This window comes from Arachis hypogaea, chromosome 14 (assembly GCF_003086295.3).
Source record: "Arachis hypogaea cultivar Tifrunner chromosome 14, arahy.Tifrunner.gnm2.J5K5, whole genome shotgun sequence".
In the NCBI taxonomy this organism is placed as follows: Eukaryota; Viridiplantae; Streptophyta; class Magnoliopsida; order Fabales; family Fabaceae; genus Arachis; species Arachis hypogaea.
The window spans coordinates 138,765,570-138,782,507 of NC_092049.1; the positions used below are offsets into that span (position 1 = coordinate 138,765,570).

A 16,938-nucleotide genomic window follows, 5' to 3' on the forward strand; every position below is an offset into this window, starting at 1 on the left:
AAGTCTATTTTATCCTCAAACTAAAACAACTCAAGTGTTAAAGATAAAGGACAATAGTTGAAATTTTAAAAAATAATTAGGGATAGAATTCAAAAAATCTGTGTTTCATGGGTTGTGTCTTAGTGTCACAGCTTGAAAGAGATACACTAAATACATGTTTTTTATGTGCATCTGCCTGTAACTGTGTCTTTTAAAATTTTATGTCTCAGCAAACAAACGGTGTACATGTACCATCGTGTCCATGTCTCTGATGGACATAGACATTAACCAAACGGACCCTAAATGATCAAAGTCTCAATATTTATATAGTTCGAAATTGATACTCTTTTTGTTTTGCAATAATTTTCTCAAGATAAAAAAAGTAATTACTTTTACATCATACAAATTGTGCTGTTTCTCCTGTTTTAGTAAGACAGCAGGGAAAACTTAATACACAGAAAAAATAATGAAACACCATTTTCATACATTTGTGATGATACATAACATTGGCATTAATTAGGTTGGCTTAATTCACTAGAATCAATGTAAAACCGAATTGCCGAACCTGGAGATTGATGAAGAACTGTATAATACTGTCCAACCAACGCATTACCAATCAACTGAGCAATGACTGAAGTAGTTGAATCCATAGCGGTTTCCATTGTCATTATAATTCTGTCAAACTTACTCATCAGTGTTAAAAATTTCAGAATCTTAGACACATATGCATAGAATATATACGAAAGTAATAACCATGCATGCATGTAACATGTAAGTTTGTGAATGAAGTGGGTATCCTATTCCATTTTAAAAGGTTCTTGAAGCTAATAGAAAATAAATCAGAGTAGAAAGAAGAGTTGAATTGTGTTGTATTAAGCTGTATGATAGAATTAGGGTTTTGAAACGGACCAGTCCAACCTACTTAATTTTGTGAGTTATGTGGATTCACCTGTTTATTTTTTTGTTTGTTTATGAATCTCAATTTTAAAATTCGGACTGTTTATGGTCACCAATAAAACAGAACTAACAAATTCTTTTCTAATTTGTTATAACTAGCAACCGTCATTAACTACTTAACTACAGGCTAACCGATTACCCTTATGCGTTTAGTTAATAAATCAGATTAATTCATTTCAAGAATTTTATTGTGATTTAAGAGAGATATGAGACGGACCGATATCAGTGCTACCCATTTATAAGTATGTATTAAGTAGATAATAAAGAGGAAAACAGGGGAAAAAAAAGGACAAAATAAAACTTCACAAACTAACACACTGTTGCCACTACTTCACAATCACTACGCTATCACAGATACCACCATGGGAATGTTCTATAAACTGTGAACTTCAGGGGCTAAAAATACAGAGAAAGTGTAACTTTTTTGTTCTCCACTTTAAAAGTGAGAGTATATATATATATATATATATATATACTAACAAAAATAATTTCAAAAGATACTAATGACAAATAAATATAAAAAATATTTAAAATTTGATAACGGTTAGAAATATAATTAGTTATGTACTTCTTTCTATTAGTTTAAACGGATATATTTTTAATTAAATAATAGGTTGGTTATTGTTATAGTTAGTGACTTAATATGTACTAGGTACCTTTATTTTATGTTTGTTTATTTGGTTTGGATTTGTAAAAAAATGGTATGATTGCCTATCTAATTATTATATTTCCATGTGTATTTATAAGAAAAAGTTGTTACATTATGGATGGAAATTAGTACTGGACTGCCTTAATTTATATTTTTCTATTTTTAAAAAAAATTGCGACAATTTTAAACGATTATAATTTTTTAAAAATCCTGCCTTTGTGAATACCGGTGATTTGTAACCGCCGCAAAAACAAACTAGTACGACATAGAGGCGGTTATTGAAAACACTGCAAAAATTAATCTCCGCACCCTAATAGGTCTCGGTTGGCGAACCGCCGAGATATGATTTTACGACAGTTTAAAACTGTCGGAATTTGCAAAGTAAATCGCCGCTATTCAATACTTCGATTGTAGTGATTAGATATTCTAGTCTACTTAAATTAGCAGAGTGAGCTAGCCCGCCCTAATTTTGAGGTGGGCTTGGGCGGGGTGGGTAGTCTGCTTTACCATCCCTATTACTAGGGGTGACAAACGAGCCAAAACCCATCGGGCCGACTCGCGTAACTCGTCAAAAAAGTGGGTTGGGTTATAAATTTGAGGTAGCTATAATAAAAATGTCCATCTAACTAGAACTGCTTAATCCATGAATTTTGGCAGGTTTCGTCTGGCGAGGGCGAGCTTTTGTCTTTAAGATGATAATCAAATTTGGAACGTTACTTTTGTGCTTGTGTTTGGAATATTTGTTTGTTTTACTTTAAGCTATGATTTGGACGATGTTTGATAAATTAGATACTTTGATAATGTTTAATTATATGTTTTGGACAATGTTTTGCTTTAGATAATGTTGATTTCATTATTTTGTTTCAAAAAGCTTAGTTGTTGATTATATTTATTAGATATTTAGAATTATAAATATTTTAGTGTTTGTGAATTTAGAAATTATAATTATTTAATTTTATATCTTTAAAAATTATAAATTTATTAAAATATTTATGAAATTATCTATTTTTTAATATTTAATAATTTAATAATTAACAAAAAAAAATTGGTAAAGTTAACCTGCCAATTTATTGTTAGGTAAGATAAGTAGAAATTTGGAACCGCCTCACTAGGTATAAATTGGGTGGGGTGGACTAACTCGCCAAATTACGGACTTTTTGCATGCGGGATGGAGTAAGACGGGGTGGACTAGTTCGGCTGCCACCCTTACCTACCACTCGTTTAAAAATATTGTTCGTTTTAACATTTTAAGCCTTAAAATTTATTTATATTAAAAGGATGGAAATTAAACCATTCAATCTATCAAAATACATCTAAAAAAAGAGTTATTCATATTTTTATAAAGCATAATATTTTTTTCATTCTATAATTGATATCTTGTTGACACATGAATTTGAACACCAATTCTGATACCATCTATAATAGGGGTATTCAAAACCGATCCAATCCGAACAAAACTGACCAACCGAACCAAGAAAACCAATAACCGAACAAATCAAAAACAAAAAAAATCGAAAAAATAAGATTTTGCAATTTTTTGCGGTTCGGTTCAATTTTCGGTGCTGATAAGAAAAATCCTAATTGAACCGAACCGAACCGATTTCCTAAATTAAACCTACCCCTAAATGACCTAATAGTCGTAGCAACAACATAACCCTAACTCTTCTTGCCCCTTTGCCTCGATCAAATCCTCTGAACTCTCAGTGCCTTTTGCTCTCCCTCTCCTTTCCTCTTCGTCCTTCTACTCCGCGCCTCCACCATTGCTGTCGGCCTGCCGCTGGACAACACCAACCCTGACTCGCGTCCCGCGGCCCTATTCTCTCCTTCTCCCTTCCTCGTAGCACCGCTCTCTCTCTGTCGTCCTCCTCGGCACGGCTCCACGCAGCACGTCATCGTCCTCTCCCAGCAGCATGCCATCGTTCTCCACGGATTCACGAAGGCCGCAACAACACGCCGTCGTCCTCGTAGCCCCATCCTCTGTCGTCTTCCCTGCACTCATCCAGTCTGTCTGCATCAGTAAATCGTCAAGAATGGAACCTGAGTCAGGTTGGTTCTTCTACTTCTGATCCAGCCTCTTGCTATTTTTTGCTTCTTGATTTTCTGTATTCTATTGATTTTACTTCTTGATTTACTGTTTTGTCTTCTAATTTTTACTGGCTGCTGCTAGTCTCCTACTATTATCTTTTTTAATTTGTTAATTAATCATTATTATTGCTACTGCTACTGTTAACTTTTATTGTTAAATGTTTATTCTTATTATTGCTGCTGCTAATTGATTTGAATATGAATTTGTTAATCTGTTAATTAAAAAGTGGAGACTCCAAATATGATTTTGGTGGTATTTGTGTGGTTTTGATGAATTGGTGATGTGATGAGGTTGATAATAATAGCCGCTATTATTGTAAAAATTTTCACGGGTGGAATAATTCTAAATCTATTTTTGAAACCTTCGAATATGGTGCAAAAAGTACAATAAACATGATAGGTCTTCTTGCATTATTGGTCTGATGGCTGCTGCTATTTTTTGCTTTTAACTTGTTATTGATTCAATGATTTATTGTTATTCTATTTTTGGTTTATTTTATTTCACGGTTGTGTTGATATTTAATGTTGTATCTGTAATATTTTTGCAGTTTGATCATAGTATGAGGGATAATATTGGTAAAAGTGAAGGTGGAACTGGCGGGCATGTAATGCTCTTCCAAATAAATCTGCAAATATAAGACCACCAACAAATTGATTATTGATTGATTGAATTATTTTTTTTATTAATCTAGTTTTTTTTTTATAAATATTATTTGTTATGATTGTTCCTTGTTTTATAGAAGTTGCATCCACTCCTATCCTTTTTTATATGTTTTATCTTATTCTTCTTTTTTTTAATTTTGTATCATTATGAATTTATAAGGAGCTATGTGCTCATATTATTGTTCATTGTTTTTGTTTGAATTAATTAAAAAAACCGAACAAACTGAACTAAACCAAACTGATGTTAATTGATTTGATTTGGTTTAAATAGTTTTGACAAAAAAATCGAACTAAACCGAACTGTAGTTTTAATAAATAATAAGATCAGATGACTTTTTTTTAAATAACCGAATCAAACCGCACCGCGAGCACTCCTAATCTATAATAATCCAACACACTCACTTAAAATATTATTATCTTTGACATTTCGGATTTTACGGTTTTGTTCGTGATTAAAAGATGAAAACCAACTTAATCCTTTATATTCACACCTTTACTGGACATTTCTTCTTACATGTGCATGTAAATCTGATGCTAAATGCTTATGAGAGGGAGATATTGATTATGCAAGAAACTCTCATTCAAGGGATTTATAAAATTAAACAATACTATTAACACCTTAATTAATTTAAAAAACGAAACATTTAATTCGTAACATACATCAATACTAAATTCACAGTCTTATTTTTCCATGTTCCAACATTTTATTCATAAAAAGTACCATCTAAACAACAATACATGCGATTATATAAAATGTGTATTTTATTCTTTTACATAATATTTATTTTTATTCATAGAGTTGTAAACTATTACGAGATCGTCATTTTTAAGGATAGACCTCTATAAGTGATAAATATCCAGTAAATGAAAATATCTTGTAATCATAGAGGCCAGCTTCATGAAAAATATTTTTCCATTCTTCTTCGGTTCTCTCTTTTCCGTGAATAATTTGCATATTTATATTCATAAGAAATTTGAGTCGAGTAATTTCAGGTTCATCTTGTTCTTCATTTATCACGGTCTCTAAAATTATTATTTTACCCTTTTTATCCTTGCTTGAAACCTTAACAGCATCTTTGCAATTTCTCAATATTTTTATGCAATTGTTGTCGCTCCAATTATGTAAGACTAGCTGCATAAGAAGATAAAGATATACATCACAACCATTTTACAATGTAAAACAATCACTACAAGAAAAGAGAGCTATTTGAACATGATTTTTTTTAACAGTCATAATTAAGTGTAAAAATTAATATATATTTTTGACAAATATCACAAATGTCAAATTCTCTATGTTTTTTGATGAACAATTTGATTGTAGAAAATTACTCCTCAATTTTGACACTCATTTGTTTTCAACTTACTCTATTATTCATTTTCTTCGTTGAGCTCCATCAATTTTGGCATCACACTGCTCTCAGTTTAGGATTATTCTACTCATTCTTCATTTTCAAAATCTCAGTTTATTCTTCAGTTTCAAGATCTCGTCTCATTCTTTGTTAAAAAATTTTTATGGTCAATAAGTGTTAAAATAAATAGTATTTTTGACGGTTAATAAGTATCACAAAAAATATATTCTCAAATTTTTCTAACAAATTATTTTTGACGGCCAATATTTATCAAAATAAGATTTAAACTTTTTTTTACAATTACTTATATGTTAAAAATACTATTTTTGACAAAATTTTTATTAACATATTTTCATAATTAAAATAGTGTCAAAATTTATTTTTTTGACAAATTTTAATTTTTTTGACACATAATAATCCTAAAATATAGTCTATATTGTTGTAGTGAATTCCGCTGACTAATTTTACAAATGAAATTGAGTGTCTTATTATTCAACTAGCTTTTTTAATTTGGTAAAAGAAAAAAGTTGACTTCAATTGTGTGATTTTTTGACAAATTATTGTTTTTAGATAAAAGTAAAAATAAAAAATTACATTTATATAAACTTTTTAAGAATAACCATCTATTCTGAATAGTTACTTAACCATTTGAAGCTATTCCATCCAGTGTCACCAAATGAAATGGCAAAGCATACATGGTGTAAGAAGAAAGTGTAGGGAGCTTTCCAAAGTTTTCAACTAAATATATATGTAAATTCAATTAATTAATGGCATGCATCCTTTTACTTTGGTATATATATAGAGGGTAAAAATTATTCAAAATTACTATTTGTAAATTAAAATTAGTTTTTATATATTTATATATAAATATATATTATATAATTTATTTTTAATATATATTTGAATATTTCAATTTATATTTATACTAGTGGCTCACGATTTCAATAATTAATTTTGGTATATAGCTAAGATAATTAAAAATTATTAGTTGTTGTAACATCTAAAAATTTAAAATATTAAAAAATCTAATTTTAATTACTTTGAGATTAATTTTAACAAATTAAGAATGATTATATTCTAATTTTTTTAATTTATTAAAGGTAATTATACTAAAACAATATGTTTTCGAAACTCTTATGAATATTATATATATGGGTGTTTTGTTTGTATTTTTATTTTTTGTTTTTAAAATTTTATAAAAAAAAAAGAAAATAAGAGAAAAAAATATATAATTTTATTATTATTTTTATTTTTTTCACAAGATTTTAACTTAAAAATACTAAAAATATAAACAGAAAATAAAAACGTAAATATAGTTCACAATAAAAGAAAGTAACTTCAATAATCTAATCTAATTTTGAAATTAATTAAGACAAACATACTACTAATAATCCACTATAAAATGGTTACCTTAAGTAGAATTGCATCAGCCTTAGGAATGGAATCAAACATGTCTCCACCAACAAAGCTCAAATTGTTGAATCCCTTCAAACTTTCCACAACCATTGGAAGATCAAATACTATACATTTGAGTGCTGGAAATTTCTCACTGATAATTAGAGCTGTGGTTCCATTTCCACCACCAACATCCACAATTGTTTCCAACCCCTCAAAGACCATGTTGTGATCCTTTAGTGCCAACTTTATCATCTGAGAATCACCGGCCATAGCGTCATTAAACAAACCCAAGAGTCTAGGATTCTTGTCAAGATACTCCCACAAAGGTTTCCCCAAGGTGATCTCGTATAGACGGCGATCTTCGTCGGAAAACCACTTGCTCAGATAATTAAAGGAATCTGAAATAAGTGGATCCATAACGAACTCAACCAATGGAGCTATACAAGGGTTTTCAGTGCCTTTGATCAAGAGTTCTGATGCTGCTGTGAGAGCAAATGCTTCCTTTTCTTCTTCTTCATTGCCATCATGGATTCTAACCTTTGTCTTATAGATACAGATATAAATATTAATCTTTTCATATAATTAAAATGCAAATATTGAAAATTTCAAAATCAAAGTAACCTAAGTAAATACAAAATTAGAGAGATGGGAAAACATAAAGATATACAAAGTGTTTATATAAACACCTATGATTACAAGATATAGCAATGTGTATATTATAAAAAATTTCGCTAGGGAGCCAATGGAATATTTGTACGGCTATTTATTTGGCCGAATATGAGTTAAAAAATGAACATTCAAGATAAAATACTACTAATTTCTCAAACACAATACACCCATATTATCTAGAATAACCATCCGGAAATCAGGGATAATAAACATTTGATATCCTAATGAATCGAACATTCCTAAACCCTCATTGTATACATTGTACAGATATTTCATTGGCTTCTTCTATTATAAATACTTTTATGTGTTCAATAATTTTTTCATGATAAATATATTTAGTACTTATTAATTTTTTTGGACAGACGAATTAAATAATATATAGTGAGATTTAGGTTAATATCCAAAATAATGAGAATTGAAATCTTAGGTTAATTAATAATGCAAACAAATGAATTAAATAAGTAAATACATAAATAAAAAATGAGAAAATATTGATTATTTCGAACTTTATTTTGGAGGAAAAAAAGATGAATGAGGGAATTACACCTAATCTTAAATAATTTAAGATAAAACTTTTTTTTAATAAATTAAAGAGAAAAGAGGTAAAGTGATCTGAATTATAGAATCTTACTATATCAAAGTATCCAATATACGCCATGTAGCGCATGAAAACATGAATGCGATCAACTTTAGTTGATGGAATTTTGAGAACGGAGACCAATTCTAAAAGAGTAATAGGTTTTCCATGGTCGTGGATTATGTTTGGTATGCGAGAGTCAATGATCCACTTGAGACACATAGAGTCTAGGATGCTAAACATGTGCCTATAAACAAGTGCTTGAGCTTTGAAGCTCTCACTTGCGCTGCGCCCATTGTTTGAAGCCATAACCCTTTTGTGAATAGTTTTGATTGTGCTGGTGTTTTTTTTTTTTTTAATCTTTTTGCTGCATGCTCATGTTGAACTCACATTGGTTTAATTTATAGTATAAGGTTTCATCTTGCATGCAGCAGGTCGTTAATTTAATAATTTTCCTTGTTTACCCCGTTTTTGACTGTTGAGGTTGATATAGTTATTTTAAAATCGCTAATTTATATATTTATTGGACAATATCTGATGTTTAGATTTGAATATTTGCAGCTCCATTATGACGAGGTTGTTGATCTAGAAGGTAAGTAATTTTTTTTTATAAGATAAAGTACTATTTTAATTTAGGGGTGTTCATGGATCGGATCGTATCCGTAAATTCGCGGTAAATATCCGTGTCCAATTTGCGAATACGATTCAATCCGCAGTCTGATCGGATTGGATAAGATCCAATCCGCACTCTTTACGGATCGGATCGCAGATATCAGCTCTATATCCGCGGATCCGCACAATAATAACTAAAAAAAGTATATATATGGTATTATATTTACTTGTTTGTATGTTTTAGTTAGTAGTTATTATTTATATATTATTTTATTTTATTTTTGTTATTTAAAAAAAATTAATTATAAATATTTTAGGAATAAATAGATTTAAAAGTGTGAAAGAAATATTTTTATTGAATTTCTTTTACATAGAAATATGATTAAAAAGAGAATGTTCAATTATGCGGATATACCTGATATCCGATCCGATCCGATCCGCAAATGTGCGGGCGATCCGCAAATGTGCGAATCGAATCGGATCAGATCTGACACTAAAAAATGCGAATTCCGTATCCGATCTGATCTGCGTACACCCCTATTTTAATTTTTCAAATTTTAATTAAATCTTAATTTAATCTCTAACATTTTATTTTTATTTTAAATATTTTGTTTTGTTTTATTTTTTATCAAAATTATTTTTTTAAAATATCATTTATTTCTAATTTCTATTTTTTTTATATTAAAATATTAGCTGGTCTATTGTTATTGCAAATAAGAGCAAGGTTCAAAACCAATGCAAATTCCTATATATGGTTAGTTTCTTAGACTCACAGCTCAATCTGGAACATTTTTTTATAACTTCCAATTTGTATCGTACAATTGTGGGAAATTGGAATATGTGTTGACCATTAGACTTGACATTGCTTTTTCTATGAATAAATTAAGCCAATTTGTGACTACTCAACATTGGACAACAATTAAGAGAGTACTTAGCATCTCCAACGGGCAAATAAATAGAGCCCTCCCACTGTGCCTGTCAGAGAGAAAAGAGAGATTGGCGTTGGAGAGGAATTCATTTGAGTTCCTTCACGTGATTCAAAGCAAGGGAGTCCCTCTGAATGGGGACTCCCATTAACCAGTATAAATTTGCCAAATGGCAAATAAAATAAAAAATAAATAATTATATAAAATATTAATTAATTAAATAATTATATTAATTAATTAAATTATTATATTATATAATTAAATAATAATTAATTTAATAATAATTATAATGATTAATTATATTAAATATTGATATTTTTATTTAATTAATAATTTATATTAATTAATTAATTAATAATTTATATTGTTATATTAATTTAGCCGTTGTAAAACTAACCGTTGTAAAAATAGCTGTTAGAAACTAGCTGTTATTATGTTACCATTATTATTAATAAATTAATATTTTTTTACTCTATATATACCACTTAGATACACTTCTATTCTCACACTCTCTACTACTCTTCTTCATCTTCTTCCAAGTTTACAAAATCAAAATTCTGCTACTATTATTTTTTGTTCGAAAAAATGGATCCAAACCAACTCAACTCTTTCTTCATATGGCAATTTCACAATGCTTGTCGTCAACTATAGAATTTAATTATATATTTTTTTTGTATTAAGTAATTTTATAAATTAGTGTAATCCCGAATTATGTATTGTGTATTATTGTTATATATAAATTTATTTAATATTAATATCTGTTAATAGTGAATTATTTTTAAATTTAAATATTTAAATTACATTATTAACAAAAATTAATTACATTAATTTCAAGTATTTTAATTAATTAATTAAGTGGGACCACAACAGGGACTAAAGTTAGTTCCTCCTAATGGAGAAGAGAGAGATGCTTTGAGTTCCTATTTATTGTTTATGACGCAAAAGCTGATGTGGAGTTACTTTTTATGACAGGTGGGCCATAAACAGGAACTGAAATGAGTTCCCTACTGGAGATGGTCTTAAATATTTTGCTACGTCTCAAACCTGAATTTCATAAATCATCTAAAATAAGATTTATTGTTTTTTCAGATTTTGATTAGGCAAACAATTTAGAAGATTGAAAATCAGAAACAGATTATTATATTTATTATGGAACAAATCTTGTAGCCTGAAACACAACAAACAAATTATAGTCAGCAGAAACTCTCTGCTGAAATAGAATTTAGAACTTTTGATTGAACTAAATTCTTGTTTTCTTTATTGAATTGGTAAGTGAAGCTTAACTAATTCTGGTAGTTAGTTTAGTGTATGTTATAAATAGCTAGTTCTTTGTATTCCTTAATTGATTAACAAGTTACTGAGAAAATCTGTGTTAGGTACCAGACAAATGACACAGTAAAATATAAAGATGAAAAATTAGAAATTTGTATAAAATATGAAAACAATTAAATAACTTTTTTTTTTGAGAATTATAACTTCTCTTTATCATAAGGAGACTACAATAACACTCTCTCTTGACAAAAAAAGAACACACTTCTCTCTATCATATATAGAAAAAAATTATTCAAAGAAATATTATGTTATTCTATCTAGATGACTTGATTGAAATGAATTAAAAAAAACTCAATTTATAAGTGAGTCTCTTTAATATGAACCATCCGTTAATTAAAGGTATATAATTCTTCTCTTTTTCAACCATTAAAATTCTAAAATTATAAATTAAAATTATTTATTATCTTTTATTTTATTTAATTATTATTTATTTATTTTTTAAAATTAACTTTACTAATTTTCACCATCTGCAAATATAATTTTCATTCTTTCATATTAGTTTTCGTTCTCTCTCAATAATACTCTTACATGTCATACATGTTCGTCAGAAATTTGGATCCTCTAATTTATAATGTAAAATATATCGCAACATAAGATCATAAAAAACTTAATCTGATAGGCGATAGCTGCGATTTTTCACCACATAATAAATAGAATACAACACAGTTCAACAACGTACATAAAATATCAACTATATTAAACATGGTGGAAACTCAGATACAGTCGACTTCATGTGAAATTGATATCCGAAAGCCGTTAGATGAAAATTTAGTCAAATCAACTTGAGAACTGTTAAATGATTTGACTAAATTTTCATCTAACGACTCTCAGATATCAACTTCACGTGAAATCGTCATTCACATGGAGTTTTTACCATTAAACGTATATATATACAATTTAGAGAAAGCAAAAATTAAACACTTTATTGTCTCTAAGTCTATTATGTCGGCTCCGCATATAATAATACATAATTACAATTCCGACTGACAATATTTCAAGCGTCCAACACTTACAAGAAATTGAATGGTCCGTTCATATCTTAATTATTTTTTGGGTATGCCAGTCTCTATGTTAATGTGAATTTTTTATGAACTCTTCTGTAATTTTTTGTGACAAATTTAAAGTATTTTATTCTTAAAAAAATATCTGAAACAGGAAAATAAATATTGAATTATTTTACAAATACGTATAATTTTTATTCGATTTTATAGCCTATAAATTTGGAATATTGAGATCCGTAATTATATTTTGTGTAAGTTTTTCATTAAATTTTTATATATAGTTTAAACTTTTCTAATCAAGGTTTTATAAAATATAAACACGTAACACTTTGCAATCAAATCTTTACACTACACATATACATGATAAATCATTCAACGTTGTTCTACAGTCAAATTATTCATTGATACACTTGTCTAGTGCACAACATACATGATTTGCTTTGACCGCAACAATTAATATATTGATAATCAAGTAATCAACTAACTTTTATTCTCTCTCTCTCTGTTGCTAAAAAAACGTTGTATTTATTTATGTGAAAGTACAGAAGAGATGATATAAGGTAGAAGAGGAGAGTAAAAGAATGAGAAATTCTGATCTTAGACCTGAATTGAATGTGTGTATTTTTCAATATCTAATACAATTAGAGGGTAAACAATTAGTATGCATGTAAATATCAACATTGATCAAATGATTTCCTGGGCAGGTAAACCAACTTCTTTCAATTCTGTCCAGACAGTTATAACAGAATTGGGTGAGTTTGGTGTTGCTGCACTACTACTACTCCTCTCTACAATTTATTTTATTTTGGACAAATCGTTAAGAAAAACAAATTAATTTTCTAAATCGACAATAATGTATTCAAGTTGTATACACTTACGTTAATTATTAATGTAAGGTTTAATTATTCTGTTGCTCGTTATAATTTTATTAAATTTGTAATTAAGTATTTATATTTTTTTTCAATTGAATTCTTATGTTTACTTTTAATTTTATAATTAAATTCTTTTTAGTATAAAAATATTAGAATTAATCGAATATTTTTTTTGTAAATTAAAAATATTTATAATTACAAATTTAATTAGATATTTAACTGCATGTATTTTGAGAGAAATTTTTTATTAATTTTAATATTTTTGACATGAAAATGACTTAATAATTACAAAATTAAAAGTAGTATAAAAATCTAATTAAAATAAATACAAAGACCTAACTAAAAATTTTAATAAAATAAGTAAATCTTAGTATAATTACTAAAATTGAACTAGTAAATAGTAATTGACCAATAATATAATTTTGGCCACTAGTTCAACCTGTGGATTAGGGTGTTCAAAACTAAATCGATCTGAATTAAACTGCTTATCCAATTCAATCCAAATAAAAAACTGATTAAAATCGTACTAATTTGGATTTGATTGGATTCTATATTTTTTGCCAACCGTGGATCGGATCGAATTTCAGATCTAATTTTCATAACCGATCCAATCAAATCCAAATCGCACAATGTGTTATAATATTATTATTTTATTATTATATTTACAATCATATTTATAACATGTTTAATTTGTTATATATTTTTATATTATTTATGTATGATTATTTAATAAATATTTTATGTTCAAAATGTTATTTATTTATTTATTTTAAATAACTTATAGTTTAATTTCTATTGTTATGTGATTGTTGATTTTTAAGATATTATTGATACTTGTTATGTTATTGTTAGTTATTTAAAATTTGATATTGAAACTTATTTTATATATATATATATATATATAATTCTTTTAATTTACAAAATCGTAAATCCAATCCAATCCAAACTACACCATAAATAAAATTAGTATCCAAATCAAATGAATTTTACTCAAAATTGATCCACACCGCAGACACTCCTACTATGGATCAGCATGGGTAACTTTGCACGGTAGTCTCAAGAGAGGGATACAAAAGTTGAGAATAATAAACCTGGGTAACTGTGCCACGGTGGTCTCATTCCTGTAAAATTCTGTAGAATGCTACTGCTATTTGAGTTTGTCATAAAACTTCAATCAGATCATAGCTAAAATTTCGTGGCTAATGACAAGTTTTTAGTAGTACAAATCGAATCGATTATTTTAAACTCGTATAAAACGCATATATAAATTAAACTTAAACTTATTTTAATACGTGGAATATGATTTATATTTTAAAAAGAGCAATATTATACAACTAATAAAATTTAAAATACTACAAAAAAAGAGTTTAAAATGGTATTGATATTTTGACAATTTTAAAGAATTGCCGTAATATTTAAACATTATGATATTTTTTGTTGCTGCCGTAATTGACTTTATATTTAGTGGCGGTTCTGGTGATTATGATGATTTTGAACCGCCATTATCACACATATAAAAATGAGAAAATTAAGATCTCTAGCTCATTGAAACACAGATACGACGTCTCGCTCTCGATCTCCTTTCTATCTCTCCCTCGTCTCGTCCTCCTTTATCCGTCGCTACCGCCGCTTTCAGCCTCCACCGTCGCTTCTTCTTCAACGGAATCGCAGGTTCCAAGCCACACACACCTTCTCGGATGTCTCTGGCCAGTGCAACAATCTCGGATCTTCTCCTATGACATCTTCTTCGACGAAAACCTCTTTTGGTGACATCTCCTCCCATGGTAATCTCCTTCGGCGAGGTCTCCTCTAGCTTCCTCTCCTTTCCATCTTAGTTCTGCGTCTTCTCCGCCAAATTCCTCGACTTCTCCCTCTGTGTCTCCTATTTGTTCTTGTGTTGCTTGTTCAATTTGAATAATAATTGTAGGTTTTGGCATGACATCTTAATTGTATAACTGTCAGGGTTTTGAGAGATAGGAATTGACGCATTGTGCGGCTTGGTGCATTGGTCACCAAGCCTTCTTGATTATATGTCACTTACCTTGTAGGTATGTCTTCTTTTTATTTTCTATTTTTGTGTCTATTATTGTGGCCTCTGTTTTCTCTTGATTTAGCTTTTTTTTTTCATCTTCGATTGTTTAATATAAGGATGAATCTTAAGTTTGTGGTAGTTAGTGATTTGATTTTTTTTATTGGTTTGAAATTGAGCTTTGGTTTGAATCTTTCATGTTTTGGTTACAATTTATTGATTTGCGTGTGTAAATTTGTGCTTTTACCTCAATTATTCATTTTGTCTTTTTATTTACGTGAAGAAGTTGAAGGAAAACTATTCGTGGTTCGCTGACTTGCTCTTGCGTTTCAAGCCACCAAATCAGAAGTCAAAGGAAGCTTTAAACTCGAAGAAGCTGAAAATTGGATCTCACAAGCTCACAATTCAACCTATAAAGCTCTTCAGATTAGCTCCCACTTAGTGAATTGCTTACTTGCTTGCTTATGTTATCATCATCGCGCTATAGTTTTGGTTTGGATTATTAGTTATGATATCGAGTATCTGAATTGCTTATATAGGAAAGTTCAATTATGTTTTGGAATTGTAACTTTGAAAGTTCATGGCAAGTAATGTTGTTCTAACTTATGAGATTGTGGCGCTGTTAGATGGACAAGTTTTTGATGTTTTTTAACGCATGTCTATTTTTTGTTTCAACTACTAGATGAGGTTCAATCATACATACTTGTGGAAAGGTCCATTAAAAATAATAGTGTGACTCTTAATTTGATGTTTTCAGAGTTTCTTCACATGGTTAATGTCATTCAGTCCCCTACCTACTATCCTTTATAACATAGATATAGTTAGATGCTGTCTTTGACAGTGGCCAATTGTTACGCAATTAACTTTATTAAATTGTGTGAAGTCATAAGCGGAAAAATTCTCTAAAATTACTGTTTTGTTTGGCTATTGTATAATAATTGATTATTGTTTTTGCCATGGTTGTCGTTGTTTAATAAACTGAAGATACCAGGTTCGGTTTCCCACAGTAGCCATTTTGGAATTATTTTTAAAGGCTAGCACAAACGACATGGTTTAACTTACTGAATCAAACAAATTCGTTCGTACTCAACCTGGTCGGATTTAATATCTATAGTAATATATATGTATAGATATGAAAAATAATAGAGAGTTGAGAAGAACTGGTGATGACAAAACCTAATTCCCAAATTTATTGATAGAATAATAGAATATATAGTCATATGAAGATTATAAATAGGAGTAGATAAAGAATCTAAATTTGTTAATTAATTCAACTACCAGAGTGAATAACTACTACTATTTGCACTTTTCATTTTAAGCAGATGGCAAAATTTTGGTGGAAGATATTTTGAATTGAGCAACCAGAAAGAAGATACACAAGAAAAAATAAGATCATGATATTATGTTATTTTTCTTACTTTCAAGGTATTAGCCAAACTAGTTAGGGTAAAAACGGCGATTTTAAATGCCGTTTTAACCAATAAAAATACCACTGTTAGGGTAAAAACGGCGGTTCAAAATGCCATTTTAACCAACCAAAAATGCTACTTTGTCAAGGTAAAAATGACGGTTCATAACCGCCATTTTAATCAACCAAAGACCCCATTTTTACCCTGAAAATAACGGTAGTTTGAACCGCCGTTTAAACCTATCCAAAACCGTCATTTTATTTGAAAATATTGGCGGTTTGAACCGCCATTTTAACCTATAAAAAAACAGCCGTTTTAACCCAAAAAAAATTGTGGCGGTTTTTTAAAAACTGCTGTAATAACCAAAATGGCGCCCAGAATTACGTCGCTTTCTAAACCACTATTCCTGGTAATAATGGCGGTTCAAACCT

The 16,938-nt window shown here is 28.9% G+C and overlaps 1 protein-coding gene and 1 long non-coding RNA gene across 4 annotated transcripts in view; one reads left to right on the forward strand and one right to left on the reverse strand.

The window, feature by feature from the left end:
• Nucleotides 1-16,938, reverse strand: part of LOC112740691 (isoflavone 7-O-methyltransferase) — a 76,641-nt gene that overhangs the window by 39,570 nt on the left and 20,133 nt on the right. For all 3 annotated transcript variants that reach the window (XM_072215210.1, XM_072215208.1, XM_072215209.1), the window contains exon 3: nucleotides 7,093-7,332. In XM_072215210.1, coding sequence (XP_072071311.1) covers nucleotides 7,093-7,332 — 240 coding nt within the window. The remainder of the gene's footprint in view (nucleotides 1-7,092; nucleotides 7,333-16,938) is intronic.
• LOC112740689 (uncharacterized) lies at nucleotides 14,613-15,865 on the forward strand. The gene is made up of 3 exons (XR_003171283.2): nucleotides 14,613-14,853; nucleotides 15,032-15,117; nucleotides 15,382-15,865. It is a non-coding gene; the product is annotated as an uncharacterized lncRNA (long non-coding RNA).